Here is a 22,463-nt window from a genome sequence, read left to right on the forward strand (position 1 = left end):
CTTTCTCTGCCAAGGGCCCAGTTTCAATCTCTGGTCAGAGAACTAAGATCACACAAGCTTGCTTGGTGTGGCCAAAAAAATATAAAATAAGTGAAATGAGTAAACACCAACATAAAACTAAAATAACTTAAAGATATATTTTAAATAAAACTTTAATTCCCTACAATGATAATATGTATGAGATATATTGATATTGTTCCTTTCTAGAGATTGCATTTCTCATACGCATATTTTTTTTTAATTTCTCTGCTTTCAAGATTGAAGATCATCAAAACAACTGTTGCAGGAAGGGGGACCCCTTCCAGGGCCCGAAACTGGACCCTTGTCTAACGCTGAGAAATGAATTATCTGAGGAGACACATGTGCTGACAAAGCAAGAGATTTTATTGGGAAAGGACACTCGGGTGGAGAGCAGTAGCGTAAGGGGACCCAGGAGAACAGCTCTGCAGTTTAGGGTTTTATGGTGATGGGATTAGTTTCCGGGTGGTCTTTGGCCAATCATTCTAATTCAGAGTCTTTCCTGGTGGCACAGGCAGCGCTCAACCAAGATGGATGCTAGCCAGAGGGATTTTGGGAAGTGGATGGACATGCGGTGTCTCCTTTCGACCTTTCCTGAACTCTTCTGGTTGGTGGTGGCTTATTAGTTCCGTATTCCTTATCAAGATCTCTTGTCATAAACCAACTCATGCAAATGGTTACTATGGTGCCTGGCCAGGGTGGGTGGCGTGCGCCACCAGGAAAGACTGAATTAGAATGATTGGCCAAAGACCACCCGGAAACTAATCCCATCACCATAAAACCCTAAACTGCAGAGCTGTTCTCCTGGGTCCCCTTACGCTACTGCTCTCCACCCGAGTGTCCTTTCCCAATAAAATCTCTTGCTTTGTCAGCACATGTGTCTCCTCGGACAATTCATTTCCGAGTGTTAGACAAGAGCCCAGTTTTGGGCCCTGGGAAGGGTCCCCCTTCCTGCAACACAACCACCAATTTCAGCATTAAAGTCAAAGAAAGAAAGAAAGTGAAGTCACTCAGTCGTGTCCGACTCTGCGACCCCGTGGACTGTAGCCCGCCAGGCTCCTCTGTCCGTGGGATTCTCCAGGCAAGTACTGGAGTGGGTTGCCATTCCTTCTCCAGGGGATCTTCCCAACCCAGGGATTGAACTTGGTTCTCCTGCATTGCAGGCAGATGCTTTATCCTCTGAGCCACCAGGGAATCCCATAAAGCCTACAGCACCCAGTATTCCCAGGCTGTCTCCCATCCAAGTACTAAACAGGCCCAACCCTGCTTAGCTTCCGAGATCAGACGAGATCGGGGCGCGTTTAGGATTACATACTTTTATAAATATGTGATGTTGCTACATGGCATTTTCATTACTCTGTTGTGCACTTTCCTTCCAATCTCCTAAATTTAATCTGGTAGGTAGTTTTCTGTGTATGAGACCTTTATTCTCTGATATAAACATCTACCACAGAACTTTTAACTGAATTGAAATGGGAAGAATTGGTATTTATTTCTTTCCAACTCCATGTTGTATATTCAATCATATTTTAAAATATACCTATAACTTTATATTAGAGTCTTTTATACTAATATTTTCATATATTTATGACAGAAATGTGCTGTATTGCATTCAAATGCCCTTGTTTTCTTCCATTTCTTGCTTTTGTTTTATGGCATATACTCCCTAGAGCTTAAGGATTTGAGCAGAATTTAAAGATTCAGCAGAGAAAGCTGCTAATTCAAATTACACACTTGTTCTCTCCTTCATATTCATACTTATTTATATGTCTATTAGCATGTGTCTTGTTATTACTCTTCTAAAAATGTATTCATAAAGTTGAACCTAAACAACACACAACATTAGGATTTGCAGAACTTGAATTCCAAGTTTACCTTGGTCATGAAAACTACAATGGTATGATGTTCTTTGAGTCATTTTCTCTCCATATTGTTGATTTAATACTAGACAACAATAATAACCCAATTGAACTCTGGAGACTGTCATCTGGAATAATTATATGATGATTCAAAGCATGTTGAAAAATACAAAGCAGTTTCAAAGTTCTAAGAAATTTGAAATTTTAAGAAAGACTATTGAAAAGACTTCATCTAGACAAGTTATTTTATCATGGAAGCTTGTCAGAAAAGAAGAACCCAACCCTTTCTCCATCAATAATGCTTGTATATCAACTTCTATAGCTTTCATCCCTTAAATAAAACTCTGAATTAATCTAAATATTTTGCACTGTATTTTGATTCTAGATCCATCTAAAAACTTTATTCAGGAATAGCTTATATTAAAGGCAACAAAGATGAAACCCTTTGTTGTCAGTAACTTTTCTGGATTTTCCCAGTGTGGAGACCGGATTGTTTAACCAAGCAGTAACAAGATTATAAGTAAAGACAAGTGAGTTAAAAGTTTTTGTTTCTTTTTTTTAATAAGATTTTGAATTGTTTATTAGATTTTGATCTGAGATTGAGATTAAATGCCATAAAAGGAAAATTGCTAAATTGCTATTAAATTATTGCTACTAATGAAGAGTGTTAGTGGCTTTGCCAGTGAGTAGAATAATAATACAGCAACATTTATATTCAGAGGTTTTTGTCGCGCATACAACTTTCTTTTATAGGTCTTCTGATTCTGGTATGGTGTTATCCTCTGTAGGTTCAGTTGTTATAACTATAGGAATATTCTCAGATATCCATCCCTTTGGAGTCCTATTAAAGGACCGTCTGCCAGAAAGAGGATTGGTAAAGGCCATGAACCTGGGATCTGTTAGAAGTAGTAGGTCAAAATCTGGAACCTTGAATTTAACCATTTTTGATGCTTTTTCAAAACCTCCAAATGGGGTGGCAACTCTGTGAGGAGTGAAAAGAAAAAGAATAAATTAATATTCAAATTTATTTGCCAGAAAATAGGAAACAATTTAATGCATGATCTTATGGGGCGTGTTGTCGTGTTACAGTCTTACTAGGGTTTCAATTTTTGGCCTCTGAAATAAGTGTTTCCATTCAAGGACCATGCCTTTATGATAAAACAGATATTTGATAATGAATTTGTGTAAAGACCTTTTGTATGTACGCTTAGTTTTGGACTGAACTATTCTGTTCCCTGGACGCTGAGTCATCACAAACATTTCTTGCCTTCCTGCCTTTGCTAACAATGTTACACTTGCTTATTTCCTCTGGGGGAGGAAAAAAAAAAAGGTATTTCCTCTGTGCCTCCTTTCCACCTGTATATATCCTGTGGCCTTTAAATTTTAACTTCCCCCTCCATCCCTGGGTCGGGAAGATCCCCTGGAGAAGGAAATGGCAACCCACTCCAGTACTCTTGCCAGGAGAATCTCATGGAGGGAGGAGCCTGGTAGGCTACAATCCATGGGGTCGCAAAGAGTCGAACATGACTGAGTGACTTCACTTCACTTCACTTAACTACCCCAAGCCCTCACTCCCTTTCTTAACCAAATTCCTATAGCATTGATTGTTTTATGTTAGTCTTATAGTGCATCTGTTAATAATATGGCATTTGGTATTGTCAGCTTCTATCTTTCAGAATATGATTTGGTTTCGGTCATCTGTGAATTATAAATTCTTTAAGGGTAAGAAATATATCTTTGCATTTTTCTGGTTGTGCCTCAAAAACATCGAAATCCTTCTACTCATCTGAAGAAAGTCCACCTTCCTTATCTTGGCATTCAAGATGTCATGTAACAGTCTAGCTTTTTTTGATTCAGCCATTAATTATTGATCCAGTGCCAGGCACATTTCTAAATGCTGGACATATGTCAGTGAGCAGTGTAGTCAGAGTGTAAGGTTTTATATTTCTAGTGAAAGAGATAGACAAAAAATAAACATGTAAGTTAATTATACTTCAATAAAAATAATGATTTTTAGTTTTTAATAAAATTTTTAATAAAACACTAAACATACAGACAAACATTCAGTAATAAGAGCTATGAGAAATTTAAAATAGGGTGATACGATAGAGCATAACTGAATGACTAGATAGGGAGAAAAGACTTCTCTGAAGAGGTGACATTTAAACTGCCATCTGAAGGTCAGAAGTTAGCCATGGACAATATAACAGAAGCACTTCAGCATTTCAGATAGAGTAGCTAATACAAAGAATCTAAGGCAGAAATAATGTTGACCTTTTCAGAAATGAGAGAAAGCCTGTGTGCTAGACAGGTAAGTGAGTGGGATGGTAGAAGGGAGAGAGGACAGAGGGGTAGATTGTGTGGAATTTTGTCCAATAAGGAACATGGATTTCATTCTAAGTGTGAAGGGAAGCCATTGAAAACTTAAAAAGGTCAGTTTTCATTCCATTCCCAAAGGCAATGCCAAAGAATGTTCAAACTACTGCACAATTGCGCTCATCTCACATGCTAGTAAAGTAATGCTCAAAATTCTCCAAGCCAGGCTTTAATAGTACATGAACCGTGAACTTCCAGATGTTCAAGCTGGATTTAGAAAAGACACAGGAACCAGAGATCAAATTGCCAACACTTGCTGGATCATAGAAAAATAGAGAATCCCAGAAAAACATCTAATTCTGTTTCATTGACTACACTAAAGCCTTTGACTGTGTGGATCACAACAAACTGTGGAATATTCTTCAAGAGATGGGAATACCAGACCACCTGACCTGCCTCCTGCAAAACCTGTATGCAGATTAAGAAACAACAGTTAGAACCGGATATGGAACAACAGACTGGTTCCAAATTGGGAAAGGAGTACATCAAGGCTGTATATTGTCACCTTGCTTATGTAACTTATATGCATAGTACATCATGAGAAACGCTGGGCTGGATGAAGCACAGCCCAAATCAAGATTGCTGGGAGAAATATCAATAATCTCAGATATGCTGATGACACCAGCCTTATGGCAGAAAGCGAAGAGAAACTAAAGAGCCTCTTGCTGAAGGTGAAAGAGGAGAGTAAAAATGCTGGCTTAAAACTCAACCTTCAAAAAACGAAGATCATGGCATCTGGTCCCATAACTTCATGGCAAATAGATGGGGAAACAATGTAAACGGTGACAGACTTTATTTTCTTGGGCTCCAAAATCACTGCAGATGGTGACTGCAGCCGTGAAATTAAAAGATGCTTGCTCCTTGAAAGAAAAACTATGACCAACCCGGACAGCATATTTAAAAGCAGAGACATTACTTTGCCAACAAAGGTCCATCTAGTTAAAGCTTTGGTTTTTCCTGTGGTCATGTATCAATGTGAGAGTTGGACCGTAAAGAAGGCTGAGAGCCAAAGAATTGATGCTTTTGAACTGTGGTGTTGGAGAAGACTCTTGAAAATCCCTTGGACTGCAAGAAAATCAAATCAGTCAATCCTCAAGGAAATCAGTCCTGAATAATCATTGAAAGGACAGATGCTAAAGCTGAAACTCCAATACTTTGGCCACCTGATGCTCCAATACTTTGGCCACCTGATGCGAAGAGCCAACTAATTAGAAAAAGACCCTGATGCTGGGAATGATTGAAGGCAGGAACAGAAGGGAATAACAAGAGACGAGATGCTTGGATGGCATCACCAACTTAATGGACGTGAGTTTGAGCAAGCTCCAAGAGATGGTGAAATACAGGGAATCCTGGCGTGCTGCAATCCATAGGGTCGCAAAGAATTGGATAAGACTGAGCAACTGAACAACAAAAACAGGAGCAGTATAACTTGAGAAAATTTTAATAAAGAATACTCTGGCACCTGTTACTGTGTGAACAAGTATAGGTGGACAAGAATGAAAGAAGAGATATGGTACCAATTCAGGTGAGAAATGATGATAACTTAGATTTCAGGTGTTTTCCTTGAAGAAGTGGGTGGTTTCAGGATGTGTTCTACAGGTAGGGTCAACAGGATATGCTGACAGATTGGATGAAAATTGTGAGGGAAATGTAAAAATCAATGATTATTCCATGGTTTAGAGTTTCAGTAGCTCACTGGTAGAAGGCAAGGAGAAACAGGTTTGGTATTTGTGTGTGTGGAAAAAAATGACTTTGACATTGTAGTGGAAAGGTCAGTCCTGCTAATTTTACCCTATACACTTTTGTTTAGTCTTTGTTCCAGTCAAACTGATATACTGCTTGCTCTTCACCTTGTTGGAGAAGGAAATGGCAACCCACTCCAGTGTTCTTGCCTGGAGAATCCCAGGGACAGAGGAGCCTGATGGGCTGCCATCTACGGGCTCCCACAGAGTCAGACACGACTGAAGTGACTTAGCAGCAGCAGCAGCAGCTTCTCCCTCTGCTCTCCAACGTCATTGCGTTTACTCACTCATTTTTCTCTGCCTGGAGTGCTCTGACCATCATTACTGACATTTCTAAATCCCCTTTAAGTTTTAAGTATGTTCTTTAAGTAATTTATACTTAAGTAGGAAATGGCAACCCACTCCAGTACTCTTGCCTGGAAAATCCCATGGAAGGAGGAGCCTGGTAGGCTACAGTCTATGGGGTCGCAAAGAGTCGGACACAACTGAGCGACTTCACTTCACATTTGATATTTAATTTTATTCTTGAAGCTTTCCCTGATCTCCCACAGCCAGAACTAAACTCTTTCTCCCTAAGTTTCCATGAACTCTATTTTTACCTCCCTGTAACCTCATTTTCCATCTTTCATTATATTCAACAGTCTGTCTGCCTAATTTCTTATCAGACTACACTCCAAGAGGACTGGAATTCTCTCTGATATATCTTTATATCTTGCTCAATATACGTAACTGTTTAATGTATTTTGCCTGGACGATCCTCATAAACATTTGGACAATGGAATTGGCAGGACTATAAATTCTCCAGTATTGTGGAGATCATTTTAAAGCCTAGAAGAGATCTGATTTTCTTTGACGCTCAATCACCTGTGATCTTTCTTGAATATCTTAATTTCTGGATGATAATAGTAAGGGACTATGGAGTCTAGTAAAGTAAGGAGGAAATGAATGATGGACTTTGAAAAATGAGATGGCTTTGATGTGTGGACCTGAAGCATGATTGAAATAAGTAATAAATGAAAAAATTAAAGATAAAATGTGGTAGTGAGATGCTTGAAATTTAGATTTTGAAGATGATGCAGATATTGGTCGGCTTCCCTGGTAGCTCAGTGGTAAAGAATCTGCCTGCAATGCAGGAGACCCGGGTTCGATCCCTGGGTTGGGAAGATCCCCTGGAGGAGGGTCTGGCAATCTACTCCAGCACTCTTGCCTGGAGAATTCCATGGACAGAGGAGCCTGGTGGGCTACAGTCCATGAAGTCACACAGAGTCAGACATGACTTGAAGTGACTAAGCAGCAGCAACAGCATAGATATTGGTAATGGCAAACTTTAAGGAAAGTCAGTAGTGACTAAGATGGGATTGAGAGAGAGATCCTTTAAAGCAATACAGTCAAGGACTTAAAAGGGCTGAGAATTCAGTGAATCATTTAAGCCACCAAAAAGTGATAACAGGAATAGTCCTTGGGAAAAAGACTGAGAGCCAGATAAAATCTTCAGTGTCCACAGGGTAGATAGGTGACCTCAATGATGGCTATAGCACATGTAACTGTGTCATGTATTGGACTGGCCAAAAATTTTGCTCCTTTAGGGTTTCCATAAGATGTTACAGAAAAACCTGAAAGAATGCAGGTTTTGGCCAATGCAGTAATAGTATAGAATCTCATGTCTTGCTATGTGTGATTAGTTGCTCAGTTGTGTCTGACTCGTTGCAACCCCTTGGACTGCAGCATGCCAGGCTCCTCTGTCTATGGGGATTCTCCAGCCAAGAATACTGGAGTGGGTTGCCATGCCCTCCTCCAGGGGATCTTCCCAACCTAGGGATCAAACCCATGTCTTCCACATTCCAGGCAAATTCTTTACCATAAGTGAAAGTGTCAGTCACTCAGTCATGTCTGCTGTTTTCTACCCCATGGACTGTAGCCCACCAGGCTACTCTGTCAATGGAATTCTCCAGGCAAGAATACTAGAGTGGGTAGCTATTCCGTTATCCAGGGGATCTTCCTGAGCTGGGGATTGAACCAGGATCTCCTGCGTTGCAGGCAGATTCTTTGAGCCACCAGGGAAGTTCTCATGTCTTATTGGCCCATAATTTTCTTGTCTTCTAGTTGGTTTTTTTTTTCCTGAAGAACAGTATGTTTTACTTTCTGTTGCATCTTTTCTCAAGATGGCTGGCCTCTTAAAATATTTCCCCAAATCGCTGTGGAAAATATGGATAACAACAGATCAGTGAGTAATGCAGTAACCTCAGTCTAATGCAGGATTTCAGCAATCATATCAGTAGAGTCTTTCATGTCTAGGGCCTAAAACCATTACTCTGGGGGTGAGAGAGATTGGTTAGGAAAAGAACTTTAAGAATTTAAATGATCAGTCAGGTGCTTTGTGATCATTAACCTCCAGAAGACATAGTAATAATGAAAGCTAATATGTATCTACAGTGCTGTGCACCTGTTCTGTTAGTATGGAAATCACCTTGTGATCTTGTTAAGCTACAGATGCTAATTCAGTCAATCTAGTATGTGTCCTGAGATTCTTCATTTCTAACCAGTTCCCAGGTGATGCCAGCACAACTGGTCTCAGCACACTTTGAGTACCAAGGCTTTACATGATTGTCTCATTAAATTCTCGAAACAACTATTTGAGTTGATTATTTTTCCATCCCCTTTTAATAGATGAAACTGAAACACAAATAGTTAAATGAGTTACCCAATGTCACCCACCTAATAAGGTATAGAATCAGAATTTAAACCCAGGTATTCAGACTTACTGAAGCCTGCTCTTCTATACTACCATTTGTTGTACCCCTTGGACATAATTCTTGAGGAGTATTGGGCCTTCTGAGATTGTTTCTAAGTAGAGAAGTATATTGAGGACTCACATCTGTGATAAAAGTGAGTGATTTAATGTCCCACATTTTGTCATTTGATTTAGTGGATTGAAGAGTCATTAAGAGTCAAATTTGACTCACTGCATAAGTAAAACTTCATATTCTTGGATGTTCAAGATGTCCAAGACAATGTTTTGTCATTTTGGAAGTTTACCATTATAAACCTATAATTAGTTCATTTGTTGGTTCATTCACTTACTCATATAAAAAAGTTGCATGTGTGTGTGCTCAGTTGCTTCAGTCGTGTCCGACTTTTTGTGACACTGTGGACGATAGCCCGCCAGGCTTCTCTGTCCATGGGATTCTCCAGGCACAAATACTGGGAGTGGATTGCCATTTCTTCCTCCAGGGGATCTTCCTGAGCCAGGGATCAAACCCACATATCCTGTGTCTTCTGCATTGACAGGCAGGTTCTTTACCACTAGCGCTACCTGGGAAGCCTGATTATATCTAGACACTCTGCTATGTGCTATGAATTCAAAGATGGAAAGATTGTAGTAGGTCTTAATTTCAGTGAACTCACAAACAAGAAAAGAGAGAAATATAAGCGGGCCGTGGGGGAACACGTCATGGACTAAGATAGTTACTTAAAGGGAACATTTTCCTGAATACAGAGGAACTTAAGGTAAAATTTAGAGCCTGGGATCTGATCTAAACACTTTTGTAGGGCACAGTGCAAAATGAAAACTCGGGACTCTTTGTTTAAAGCTGGTTAGGAATTTCAGACTTTAAAGCAAAAGTTTAAATCAGCTATGGCCTTTTTAATTGTGGGGCCCCCTGCAATTGCACAAGCCACACATCCAAGGGAGTATGAGAGTATATTGTTATCCATTGGATATAAGAGGCTGGAGTTGAATATTATCAGATTTAGGGTGAATTTGCTCAGTTAACCTTGTATTTGGAGAAGGCAATGACACCCCACTCCAGTACTCTTGCCTGGAAAATCCCATGGATGGAGGCGCCTGGTAGGCTGCAGTCCATGGGGTCACGAAGAGTCAGACACGACTGAGTGACTTCACTTTCACTTTTCACTTTCATGCATTGGAGAAGGAAATGGCAACCCACTCCAGTGTTCTTGCCTGGAGAATCCTAGGGACAGAGGAGTGGTGGGCTGCCGTCTATGGGGTCGCACAGAGTCGGACATGACTGAAGTGACTTAGCAGTAGCAACCTTGTATTTATTAATTCCAAAAATCACTTTTATTCTTATATTTATTTTTCTGAATTAAATGAAAAAAGAAATGTTCTTCTGCCACTGTAATCCAATATTTGAGTTTGGTATTTAGTGCATTAGCTTTTCCCTTTCCATTCAGTATGTTTTGTTTTTCCCTCTTAATTTTTGGGTCACTTTCTTCTGTAAATGAAAACATTCCCATCTATTTCATCACCCATCTCCTACCTCCTACCACTTATCCAGTGAAAGATTGTTGTTTCAAAAGAGAATTTTCTTTTCTTTGGCACCATTTGAGACTGTATCCTGTTTGTTTAAATTTTTATTGCCTTCGGACACAAAGTAAACTTTTTAACCAAAATGTTAAGCATTCAAAGTGTGAGAATGTTTGTAAGATTTTTAAGATCTCTGAAAATAGTTTCAAGTTTTATTCAGTTAGAAAAGCAAAAAATTCCACTGAAAGATTTGGAATACTCTACTAAAAAATAACTGTGCATCTCTGTAATTCCCATAATATAATTTCTTTGAACACAGATCTGACTTAAAATGATTTTTTACAGTTTGTCATCTATGTAGTGACTAACAAGATTGTTTGGAGCAACACATAAACTAATATCAACCTTCACATTAGAAATCAATATTAAAATTGCTTTTTAAAATGTTGGAGATGATCTTACAACAATGATAGTTTGTGATTCATAGCCTTCATTTTTATACTAAAAATGTACCGTATTAGTAATACTGCAAAAATGAGTCTTTGCCTAGGCAGAGATACTATATATTGCTTGTAGTTTTTCGGGTTTGTTTTTTTTTTTTCCCTACCAGGGGATTCAGTTCTCCATACTGTGATATAATAGCCTTTGTATTGCATGCTGAAGTGTCATCCAGGGTAATTGAATTACCTGTTAAAGCTCCTGTAATCAGGCAATTCTGCCTTTCCTTCAGGCTTGAAAAATTTAGGGTATAAAGCTTCTAAAAGCTCCGGATCATTGCTAATGGCCTGTTCCCAGGGCGACTGGTAGTACTTAGGGACAGCTGTGGTGTTGAATCTTTCAGGAGGAATTTCCTTCAGTGGTCCAGAATATCCTTTGGAAAAATATTGCAAGAATAAGTAAACACAGAGTACCTGAGAGTTACTAAATTCCACTTAGCATTTTACCATGTTTAATTTTTCCTGCAGGGGTAAATTTATGAAGAATGCATTCTTTTTTGGAGAGGGCAATGGCACCCCACTCCAGTACTCTTGCCTGGGAAATCCCATGGACGGAGGAGCCTCGTAGGCTACAGTCCATGGGGTTGCTAAGAGTCGGACATGACTGAGTGACTTCACTTTCACTTTTCACTTTCATGCATTGGAGAAGGAAATGGCAACCCACTCCAGTGTTCTTGCCTGGAGAATCTCAGGGACAGAGGAGTGGTGGGCTTCTGTCTATGGGGTCCCACAGAGTCGGACACGACTGACACGACGTAGCAGCCCCAGCAGCAACATTCTTTTTATGATCTCTCAGAAAAGAGTAGTCTGACAGCGTTAGACATTTTTAAATCCCTTTAAATTTATGGAATTTTCGAAAGAAACCACTTAGTGTTTCATTTTACCAAATTATAAGTATATATTTGTTCAGTGAAGCTATTAATTGTGCACCTTACATTAATTTATACTAGACCTTATATGCCACAGTTACTGCATTAATTTAGAAACTAGGTTCTGCAGAAATATCAATAAAGACAGATCTCTCTCCCCTGGGAGCTGATTCTTTATAGGTAGTGTTCAGGTGTTGACTATCTAAAATTGCTGCGTGCTTACATGCGGCTAAATTGCTTCAAGTCGTGTCTGACTCTTTGGACCTCAGCCCTCCAGACTCCTCTGTCCATGGAATTCTTTAGGCAAGAATACTAGAATGGGTTGCCATGCCTTCCTCCAGGGCATCTCGTGACCCAGGGATCAAATCCACAACTCTTATAACTCTGCATTGGCAGGCAGATTTTTTGTTTTGTTTTGTTTTTACCACTAGTGCCACCTGTGAAGCCCAATTTTTAATTTTTTTTTTTTGTTCTTGCATGTGGGATCTTAGTCCCCAACCAGGGATCGAACCAGTGCCTGCTCCTTTGGAAGTGTGGAGTCTTAACCACGGGACTGTCAGGGAAGTTTCAGGAATACTGGAGTGGGTAACCATTCCCTTCTCCAGAGGAATCTTCCCAACCCAGGGATCGAACCCAGATCTCCCACATTGCAGACGGACCCTTCACCTTCTGAGCCATCAGGGAAGCCTGAAATTGCCGAGTGGCCTGTCAGATGTTCAAGCTTCAGAATGGTGAAGTAGCTCGTCTCCACTGTCTTCATCAGGCCCTTCTTATTCCCTGATGTGCCTATCCTTTGTTTATTTCATTCCTGAGGATTTCTAACCTAACTTTTCTGCTTCCAGTCTTAGCTCCTCAATTTATTCTTCTCACATGAGCTAGAAGTTTTCTGAAAGTATCATTTAAATATCACACAATTCCTGGCATAACTGTGAAACCATTTTCACACACAGTAAGTGACATTCTTCAGGTCTTCAAAGGCAGAACTGTTTACTTTCCAGCTACCCTACCTTACTGCCTAGTTATCTCTTTTACACAGTTCTCTCTTCTATCATATCAGAACTTCTGCTATGCAGTCACTCCTGCTTTTAGGTTTCCATGATGCTCTTTTCCTTCTCTACAATGTTTTCTCTTTTATTATGTTAAACCATGCCTGACCTTTTTATACACTAAAAATTAGTTTCTCTTTCTCAAAAACTCTTGATAATTCCACAAATAGGCAGCTATTTGTTTGTAGTAATTTAATTTTCTTCTGATTGTCTCCAGGATCAAATGGCAGTCTCTTCAGTAGGCTGCTTTACTCTGCTTAGGAAGTTTAATTTATATATTTGGCTTCAATTGTGACCTACATATTGATGATTCCAAGGTTTGTTTTTTTATCTTGATGCTCTTCTATTCAGCCACCTATTACATTCATCCAAATTACTATTCCCCTGACATCCTTTATAATCTGTCTAGACCTACGTGCAGCTGTTTTCCAATACATTCTGCTTCTTTCTGTATATTGATCATCTTAGCAAATGTTATCACTATTCTTAGATATCTAAGACAGAAGAACTGTCTTAAACAATCTTTCATTCCCACAACAAATCACTAAGTATTACCAGCTATACTTAAGGATTTCTTAAATAAGCTTCTCAACTTTGCAGTTTCTGACTCACCATGGGCACCTACTTAAAATGTTGATAATGGATTCTTCCTTCCAGAGACAGGAGGTCTCAGATATGGCTTACACATTTAATGCAAGTGATTTGCAAACAGAACACTGGGAAGTAACTGTTCAAGCAAATTCTCTCTTTCCTTCTTCTCATTTCCATACCTGGTTCAGGCCCTGTACATATCTTGCCTGGGCTTTCATAGTAACCTTTGCTAAATTCAGATAATCTATAGTTTGTACTCTGAATTTGTTGTACTTTTCAACTCATCAACCGAGAAGGAAGGATCCATTACTCTTGCTTCATTGCAAGCCATCTGATAACCTTGAAACTCTCCCTTTTCTTAGTCTATATTACAGACAAGCCCTAATATTTAATAATTGAATATTGAAACTTTAAGTAGCTATATGAATTTATACTTCCAAAATTTCTCTCTCTATATATATATATATATATTAGAATATATGTATGTGTTTGTATGTAAATATACATAGATTATTCCTGATAGTAAATAAAATATACATATGATATTGAAGTTTGTATGGCAGAGAGAAAATGAGACTACAAATATAGCATGGACATTTGTCCTATGTCCCTGTCTATGAATTCCTTGAGGGTAGAACTTTTTTATTCTTTTTGAAATTTCATAGTTTATAATCAGTTCAGTTGCTCAGTCATGTCTGACTCTGTGCGACCCCATGGACTGCAGCACGCCAGGCTTCCCTGTCCATCACCAGCTCCTGAAGCTTGCTCAAATTTATGTCCATCAAGTTGGTGATGCCATCCAACCATCTCATCCTCTGTCATCCCCTTCTCCTCCTGCCTTCAATCTTTCCCAGCATCCCTTTGCATCAGCCCTTCCAATGAATATTCAGGACTGATTTTCCTTGAGGATTGACTGATTTGATCTCCTTGCTGTCCAAGGGACTCTCAAGAGTCTTCTTCAACAAAACGGTTCAAAAGCATCAATTCTTCAGCTCCCAGCCTTCTTTATGGTGCAACTCTCACATCCATACATGACTACTGAAAAAGCCATAGCTTTGACTAGATGTACCTTTGTCAGCAAAGTAATGTCTCTGCTTTTCAATATGCTGTCTAGGTTGGTCATAACTTCTCTTTCAAGGAGCAAGTGTCTTTTAATTTCATGGGTGCAGTCACCATATGCAGTAACTTCAGAGCCCAAGAAAATAAAGTCTGCCACTGTTTCCACTGTTTCCCCATCTATTTGCCATGAAGTGATGGGCCTGGATGCCATGATCTTAGTGTTTTAATGTTAAGTTTTAAGCCAGCTTTTTCACTTTCCTCTTTCACCTTCACCAGGAGGCTCTTTAGTTCCTCTTTGCTTTTTGCCATAAGAGTGTTGGCATCTGCATATTGGAGGTTATTGATATTTCTCCTGGCAATCTTGATTCCAGCTTATGCTTCATCCAGCCAGGCGTTTCACATGATGTACTCTGCATATAAGTTTAATAGGCAGAATGACAGTATACAGCTTTGATGTACTCCTTTCTCAATTTTGAACCAGTCTGTTGTTCCGTATCCGGTTCTAACTATTGGTTCTTGACCAGCATACAGATTTCTCAGGAAGCAGGTAAGGGGATCTGGTATGCCCATCTCTTTAAGAATTTTCCACAATTTGTTATGATCCACACAAAGGCTTTAGAGGAGTCAATGGAGCATAAGTAGATGTTTTTCTGGAATTGTCTTTTCTATGATCCAGCAAATGTTGCCAATTTGATCTCTGGTTCTTCTGCCTTTTCTAAATCCAACTTGACCATCTGGAAGTTCTTGGTTCATGTACTGTTGAAGCCGAGCTTGAAGAATTTTGAGCATTTCTTTGCTAGCGTGTGAAATGAGAGCATTTGTGCAGGAGTTTGAACATTTCTTTGGAATCACGTTTTTTGGGGAATGGAGCAAAAACTGACCTTTTCCAACCCTGTAGCCACTGCTGAGTTTTCCAAATTTGCTGGCATATTGAGTGCAGCACCTAACAGCTTCATCTTTTAGAATTTGAAATAGGTCAGCTGGAATTCCATCACCTCTAGTAGTTTTGTTCATAGTGATGCTTCCTAATGCCCACTTGACTTTACACTCCAGGATGCCTGGCTCTAGGTAAGTGATCACACCATCGATTCATAATAATCGATGATTATTGATTCATAATAAAACTTTTAACTTAGTAATGGAAGTACCATATTGAATCAACATAAACTTTTCTATATGTCTTCTCTTCCTATTAAAAAACCTTACCATTCCACACATTAGATAGCAGGAGGTTACAGTATAGTGGTTGGAGCTAAAAGAAAATATACATAGTCTATTATGTATTAGAATCGCTCAGTCATGTCCGACTCTTTGCGACCCCATGGACAGTAGCCTGCACCAGGCTCCTCCGTCCATAGGATTTTCTAGGCAAGAGTACTGGAGTGGGTTGCCATTTCCTTCTCCATGGAATCTTCCCGACCTAGGAATCAAACCCAGGTCTCCCACATTGATAGATGCTTTACCATCTGAGCCACCAGGGGACCTATTACGTATTAGGTATATAAAGATGGGTAAGGAAAGGAAAAATTTTAACTCATTATTTTATTGTATATTAGGGACTACACTCACATTCTCACATTTAATTTTCACAACAACCATGTGCAGTGAAATTTATTTTCTTTATTTTACAGACTGAAGAAACAGACTCAAAGATATTTATTTTCTTTCTCAGCACAGTAGTAAAGTGGGCATGGATGAAAGGATCCAGCAGCTTTATTGCTGCTGTCCACAGTGGTGATGGGACTTACTTTTGCCTTACCTGATCACAAATTATGGGGGGACAGGATAAAGATTTATTATTTATTTAAATACAAGGTAAGAATAATTTGATTTTGCTCATTTAAGAGCAAGGAAAAAATGATGGGATGTTGACTGTGTTTGGCACTCAGGACACCTCCGTGAAAGTCCTTGTTCTGCATGGCATCCATCAGCTTTTACCTTTCATCCTTCTTCACTTTTGCTTCTGAGCTTGGCTGTACAAACTTTCACTTTCATTTGATAATATAAGTTCAATTAATTTCACCATTTGAGAGACTACTAGTAACTAAATACTAAAGGAGAGAGAACATTGAAGGAACACATGTTTTTGTTATGGAGTATTGAAAAAAAGGGTAAACTTCTGCCACTGTAGTATGTTTTTATTAAAAGAGGGCTTGATTAATTTAGATTCATTTAGGGATGGTTCATTTATTGGACTGTTTTCTTAAAATCCCAGCATACTGTCTTTAGTAACAGCTGTAATATGTTGAACCATTAATTTGGTTCAACCATAATTTCGGTTCAACCAAAAAAAAATAATTTTTTTTCCTATTCTCAGTTGTCCATGTATACAGTCATATTAAAAGAAAAAAGGAGATCGCAGGTTGAACCCAGACCCATCAGATTCTAACGTTTGTTTTTGCCACATGACCTTAATGTTGTATGTGTAGAACCTGTTGCCTGCTCTTCTGTCATAAAAAAAGCTATATGAAAGCTATTTGAGAATTTTTTTACAGTGCTTTACTTCAGAATTCTATGTATTCTAATTGTATATTTGGTTTCCTTCAATATTACTTTGTCTATCAATACATTTTCTCATTGTGTTCTGTAAGAATGTGCTAATAAATCTAAGCTCATCAGTGACTGACATTCAACTTACTTTTAAATAAGATTTAATATTATACAGTTATTTTACTTATATATTTTCAAAAACACTATGCTATTTGAGAAGGTTCATCAGAAGTACTCTTGATAAATTTACTATTTACAAAAATATGACACAGGCATTGCTAATTTCAGTATAAAAGTAGTTGAAAATTTTATAAATCTACTGTATACATTACTCCTGAGGAAAAACTTAAAGGTATTTGCTTTAAGTTATTTTGGAAAGATATTGTCTAAGTAGAGCAGATAATTTTTCTGATTTAATATTTCAAAACCTAACAATATTTCAAATAGCATGTACTGGTTTGAATAAACATTTACTTATTTTTTGGACTTCCTCATAGCTCAGTTGGTAAAGCTCAGTTGCAACATAGGAGACCCCAGTTTGATCCCTGGATTGCCAAGATCCCCTGGAGAAGGAAAAGACTACCTACTCCAGGATTCTGGCCTGGAGAATTCCATGGACTATGTGTATATTCCATGGGGTCTCAAAGAGTCGGACACAACTGAGCAACTTTCACTTTCACTTTACTTATTTTTTAAGATAATAAACAAATATACAATATTAGAGGATTGCATTTAAAGCCCTGTGAGAGAGCAGAAAATAACAAAAGCAATCCCCACAAGGTCACTCACATGAGACATCTGTGAGTTTGGTATCAGAGCTGGATTTAATTCTTGATCAGTTAGCGTTGGCTTCTAGCTATTCACAACCTCAAGTTCTTAAATGAGGATTATAGTTGGTAAAATGAGGATCATAATAACTGTCATAATTATTACTAAATTAAAGAAGATAAATACATATAATAGTATTTCATAAATTACACAGTTCTATACAAACAGGATTTCAATATAATTACAAACAAGCTTAATTTTTAGTATAATAAACAATTGCCAACAAAAGCTTGGGCCATCTGAAAGAACATAAGACTCCTGTAAATGTGTTACCAAACTCTTCTAGGTCTAATCTTTACATTTGTCCTGAACTTATCTACAAAGTAGGTATATAATGTGAAAAGCTGTATCATTCAGACCCCATTTACTAAAGACTCCAAGTGACTTGAGTCATATTTATGTGCATAGCAGTTTTATTATTCTGTTTGTAAGGGGATTAATTACCTGGTGCAATGTTTTCTGGATTTGGGGGACTTCGTGGATCCGGGGTGTTAGGAGGAGTAAATGGTGCTTGCTGTGAACCACTTTCCAAGTTGATTCCATCCAGTTTCTCATTCTGCATGGCAATATTGTGCTGTATTTGATCAAAAGTAAACTCAACTGAAAACTCAAAAATGTACACTAATAGGACATATCATATGTGCAAGACGCCATTTGTATACTTGGAATTTAAATATAATGCCAATTCATTGTTACATACTGTCTTAATAATTTATATGGTACCGAGTTGAGTAATTGAATGAGAAATTTTACTGATATCAATCTAAACTGTTTTATGATGACAATCTACTTAATAATAATCAATTAAGCCTTACTGTGTGCCAGGCACTGTGTCCAGGGCTTTATATCAATTATCTAATTTACTATTCACAACATATCCATAAGATAAATCTATTTAGTTTTTAAGTCTTTACTGATTTAATATCATATAACATACTTGCCAAATACACAACTTAGTCATTGTTACATTATTAGTTTGCTTATAGTTGGGATTTAATTATATTCTTTAATATGACTTGTTTTAAAGTTAAATCTGAAATATGGACATCAGTCATGTATAACAAAAAATATTTTCATTTTAAGCTGTATAAACTTGTAGAAGGAAGAATTGGGGTTTCTAAAAAATAAAATATTTAAAAGAGCATTTGTCTAAAGTTTTAGGTGAATTTGCTTTACTGTTATAATTTAGGATTTATTTTATGGCAATATAGCACTGTAAAAACAGTCAATTGATTTTTAACAGAGAAGAACAGACATTGTAATAGGTTATATCCTCAGATGTATAGCTCTTTATTACCTCTATAATAAAATATTGTTTTAATTATACATGAGAGATACATGTTTTAAAAGAAGCTGATCTATTTAAGTGCATAAGGTCAAATCATCTTTTAACTTTATAAAGAAAAATTTACTGAAGGCCGTAGCAAATAAACATCAATTTTGAGTTTTTCCTGTGTGAAATAAGCCAAACATATTTTAAAATATTTTTTTATTTCTGTATTTATTTATAAAATGATAAAGTATACTTTTGCAATTTAATAATTATTTAACTTTATAGAAATGTGAATATTTCATACTAAAATCCAAATGCTTACAATAACTAAAGGTCATAAATTAAGGCCTCACCTGACAAAATTATGAAAAGAATAAAGTTTATCCCATTTTCAGCCTTCACCCACCCACAGCCACTCTCCTTACATTCTCCTTACATTCTCCTTACATTCTCTCTTTTACATTCACCTTATTCTAGGCAGCACCCTGGTAAAGTTGCTGTGGAAATGAGCAGGGCAGTGTTGATAGTTGTAAGCTGACGTGGGGACATGAAAGAAGGCATGCAAGGTAACATTAATTAGGTGAGTATGGGTCTTGATTACTGGCCATAAGAGTTTGCATTTTATTCAATAGGCAAAAAGAAACAATTTCTAAAGATGAATAGTGCTGTACTCAAATACATCAGTTTTTAGTGTTTTGATTTTAGTTATTATCTTAAGTATTCAATTTAATTGACTTGGTTAATAACTTTTTTCACTTCTGAACCTTCACCACTTCTTAGAAAAAAAAAAAAGTCTTGCTAAGTTTAATTATAAATAAAAGCCAGCTGAGATACATATAGAAAGTTTAATTGTACCATGCATTAAAATTACTTTTTCTAAGTTACTGTCCATGAAATGAGTTTCACCTAAACTTCTAAATCATTCTACCTACATTAATTTAAAAATTGTGATACTAACCTCCTTTACAGGAAAATCAACGTTTTCTAGCTAGTCATTAATTATCAGGAGACACTCAGTACCTCTGTTTGCCATTGTTAAGTATACAAGCAAAGCCTTATAATAGTTGGGTAGTGACTTATTTTAGTTATGATAGCCTTAAATGATTTTTATAATATTATTTTTTGAACAAAATATATATATTTTTTGAACCTCACTGTATTTAGTTACATCTTATTTCAGAATTACTTTTTACAGTATATTTCCCCTTTTCCAATAATATATAAGATTTCTAAAGATTTTTTTTAAGTCTTTATTGAATTTGTTACAATTTGCTTCTGTTGTTTATGTTCTGGTTTCTTGGTCGTGAAGCATGTGGGATCTTAGCTCACCGACCAGAGATCTAACCCATGCCCCTTGCATTGGAAGGTGAAGTTTTAACCCCTGGGCCACCAGGGAAGTGCCTCCAAGGAATTTTAAAAGTGCTTAGTTACTGCAAACATATGTAGTTTCAACTGTAAACTGTGGATTTTTTTTTTATTAGTTCCTTGACCAGAGATTGAGTCTCCTGCATTGGAAGGCAGATTCTTTTTTATTGACTGCTCTTCATTGCTTTTGCGTGGGCTTTCTCTAGTGGTGCCAAGTGGTGGGCCAGGTCTGGGGAGGGGGGCGGCTACTGTTTGTTGCCCTGTGTGGGCTTCTCACTGCAGTGGCTTCTCTCGTTGCAGAGCACAGGCTCTAGGCATGTGGGCTTCAGTAGTTCAGCACACAGGCTTAGTAGTTGCTGCTCACAAGCTTGGTTGCTGCACAGGATGTGGAATCTTCCCAGACCAAGGATTGAACCCATGTCTCCTGCCTTGGCAGGCAGATTCTTATCCACTGTGCCACCAGGGAAGTCTGTGGATTGTTTTGAATAATATCCTTTTGTGGTAACTTATAGAAAGGAATTTTAATTATGATGAATCATTCTTTTATTTTCTCTTGTATGCTTATTTTCTTCATTCCTTTTTGTATGTGTATGTGTAAGAAGCTATCAGTTCATGAACTAGGACTTTGAAATTGGCATGTGTAGCAAGCAATGTATCTTCATTTTATCTTAAAAATGCATATTTTCTGTTGTTATTTGTATCATAAGAAGGTTTGTGTGGCTTGAATTTACTAGTTTCTCAGCAAGAGAATAAGCTGTGCTTATTTTTTTAAATTTTACTTAATATTTAAATAGATGGCATTGATTACCAAAGAGTTGGTTTATATTTTCATCTAATGATGTCCTGAAATTATAAGAAATGCATAAATGTAAGTTAACTAATTATTTTGACAATATCTAAAGCTCAAGGGAAGCAGTAAAATATTATTTCAGAAAATGTAGTCAATAACATTAATTTGATATAAATCATATAAAGATGATTCAAGAACTAGATTCTAAGTAAATCATTGTTTTCTATTTATCAATGTTATTTTGTCCCTCCATCACTAGACAAGGGCTGTGTTAATTTATGTTTGAAATCCAAGCATAGTCTCTAGAACATAGTAGGCAATCAATACATTTTTGCTGTAAGTATAAATAAATGAACGGGAATAGACCCAAACCTAATATCATCTTCTAAATTTCTGTCATATTATCAATGCTTGCTCAAAGTTGCAGTCTAAAGCCTTGATAAAAGCAAATGTGTCATCAAATTTCATCAGACTTCAGAGTATATTGTGTAACTCAGTGACAGGTGACTTCATTCCCTATAATATTATTGTGTATTATTTTATGCTACTCATTAGTATTTAATTGTTTCAGTATATTCAGTATATGTTCAAATATTTCAGTACAGATGTTTGGGACTATTTAGTTCTCAATCTTCTAGGAATGCTGGAAAAATATTAAGACATATTCTTATATATTTTACCTATGACCAGAATGTTTGACCATAGGTATATAAGATTACTGTCAATAATTTGAAATACTAGTGATAAGAGAATATGTTGTATTCTAATGGACATTTTAAATCTTATACCTTCTTTCAGAATTGTAATTAAAGCATTATACTTAGAGATATAAATATTAGTTATGAAAACTGGATTTATTCAGATGTCTAGACTTGTAGATGACTTTTCAAAGAATTTCCATTAAGGCACTATATTTCATATTATTCTTCAAAGCTACCTCTCTATTGTATCCATCAGATGAGCCAGAGGTTATTTTAGGTTCATACTGTATTTGCTGCAGACATTTTCTGATAAGAGGATACTGAGCTTAATTACAGGATACCATAGCATTACATTTATCCATTACTTCAAGTGAAAATCTTCCTTCATTAAATGTAAATACTATGGTTGAGTAAAATTTGATGTCTAACTGAATTCATAATTATAACTAGATTCAATTATGGATGTTGAAAGATGCTCATTAATGTTAAAAAAAAAACTGTTTAAGATGTTCTGTAACTATTTATTGTTAAGCAGATCATAACAAGGGAAATAGAAATTTCAAGAATGAGTAAAATTTTAGGGTTTGTGAGTGCAAATGTTAGTTCTGTAGTGTGTTTTAGTAATTATGATAAAAGGTCAGTGAAACTGGTCTGTTTGCTATAAAGAATTCAGTTGTTCATTCAAAACAGCT

At 37.1% G+C, this 22,463-nt stretch overlaps 1 protein-coding gene across 2 annotated transcripts in view; it reads right to left on the reverse strand.

Moving 5' to 3' along the window:
• Positions 1-2,418: 2,418 nt before the first annotated feature.
• The window catches only part of MYOZ2 (myozenin 2), a 37,326-nt gene continuing 17,281 nt past the window's right edge, over positions 2,419-22,463 (reverse strand). For both annotated transcript variants that reach the window (XM_052641852.1, XM_052641853.1), the window contains exons 4-6: positions 18,087-18,216; positions 10,950-11,133; positions 2,419-2,859 (exon numbers count right to left, since the gene is read on the reverse strand). In XM_052641852.1, coding sequence (XP_052497812.1) covers positions 2,625-2,859; positions 10,950-11,133; positions 18,087-18,216 — 549 coding nt within the window. In that variant the 3' untranslated portion in view covers positions 2,419-2,624. The remainder of the gene's footprint in view (positions 2,860-10,949; positions 11,134-18,086; positions 18,217-22,463) is intronic.

Source organism: Budorcas taxicolor, chromosome 6 (assembly GCF_023091745.1).
Source record: "Budorcas taxicolor isolate Tak-1 chromosome 6, Takin1.1, whole genome shotgun sequence".
Lineage (NCBI taxonomy): Eukaryota > Metazoa > Chordata > Mammalia > Artiodactyla > Bovidae > Budorcas > Budorcas taxicolor.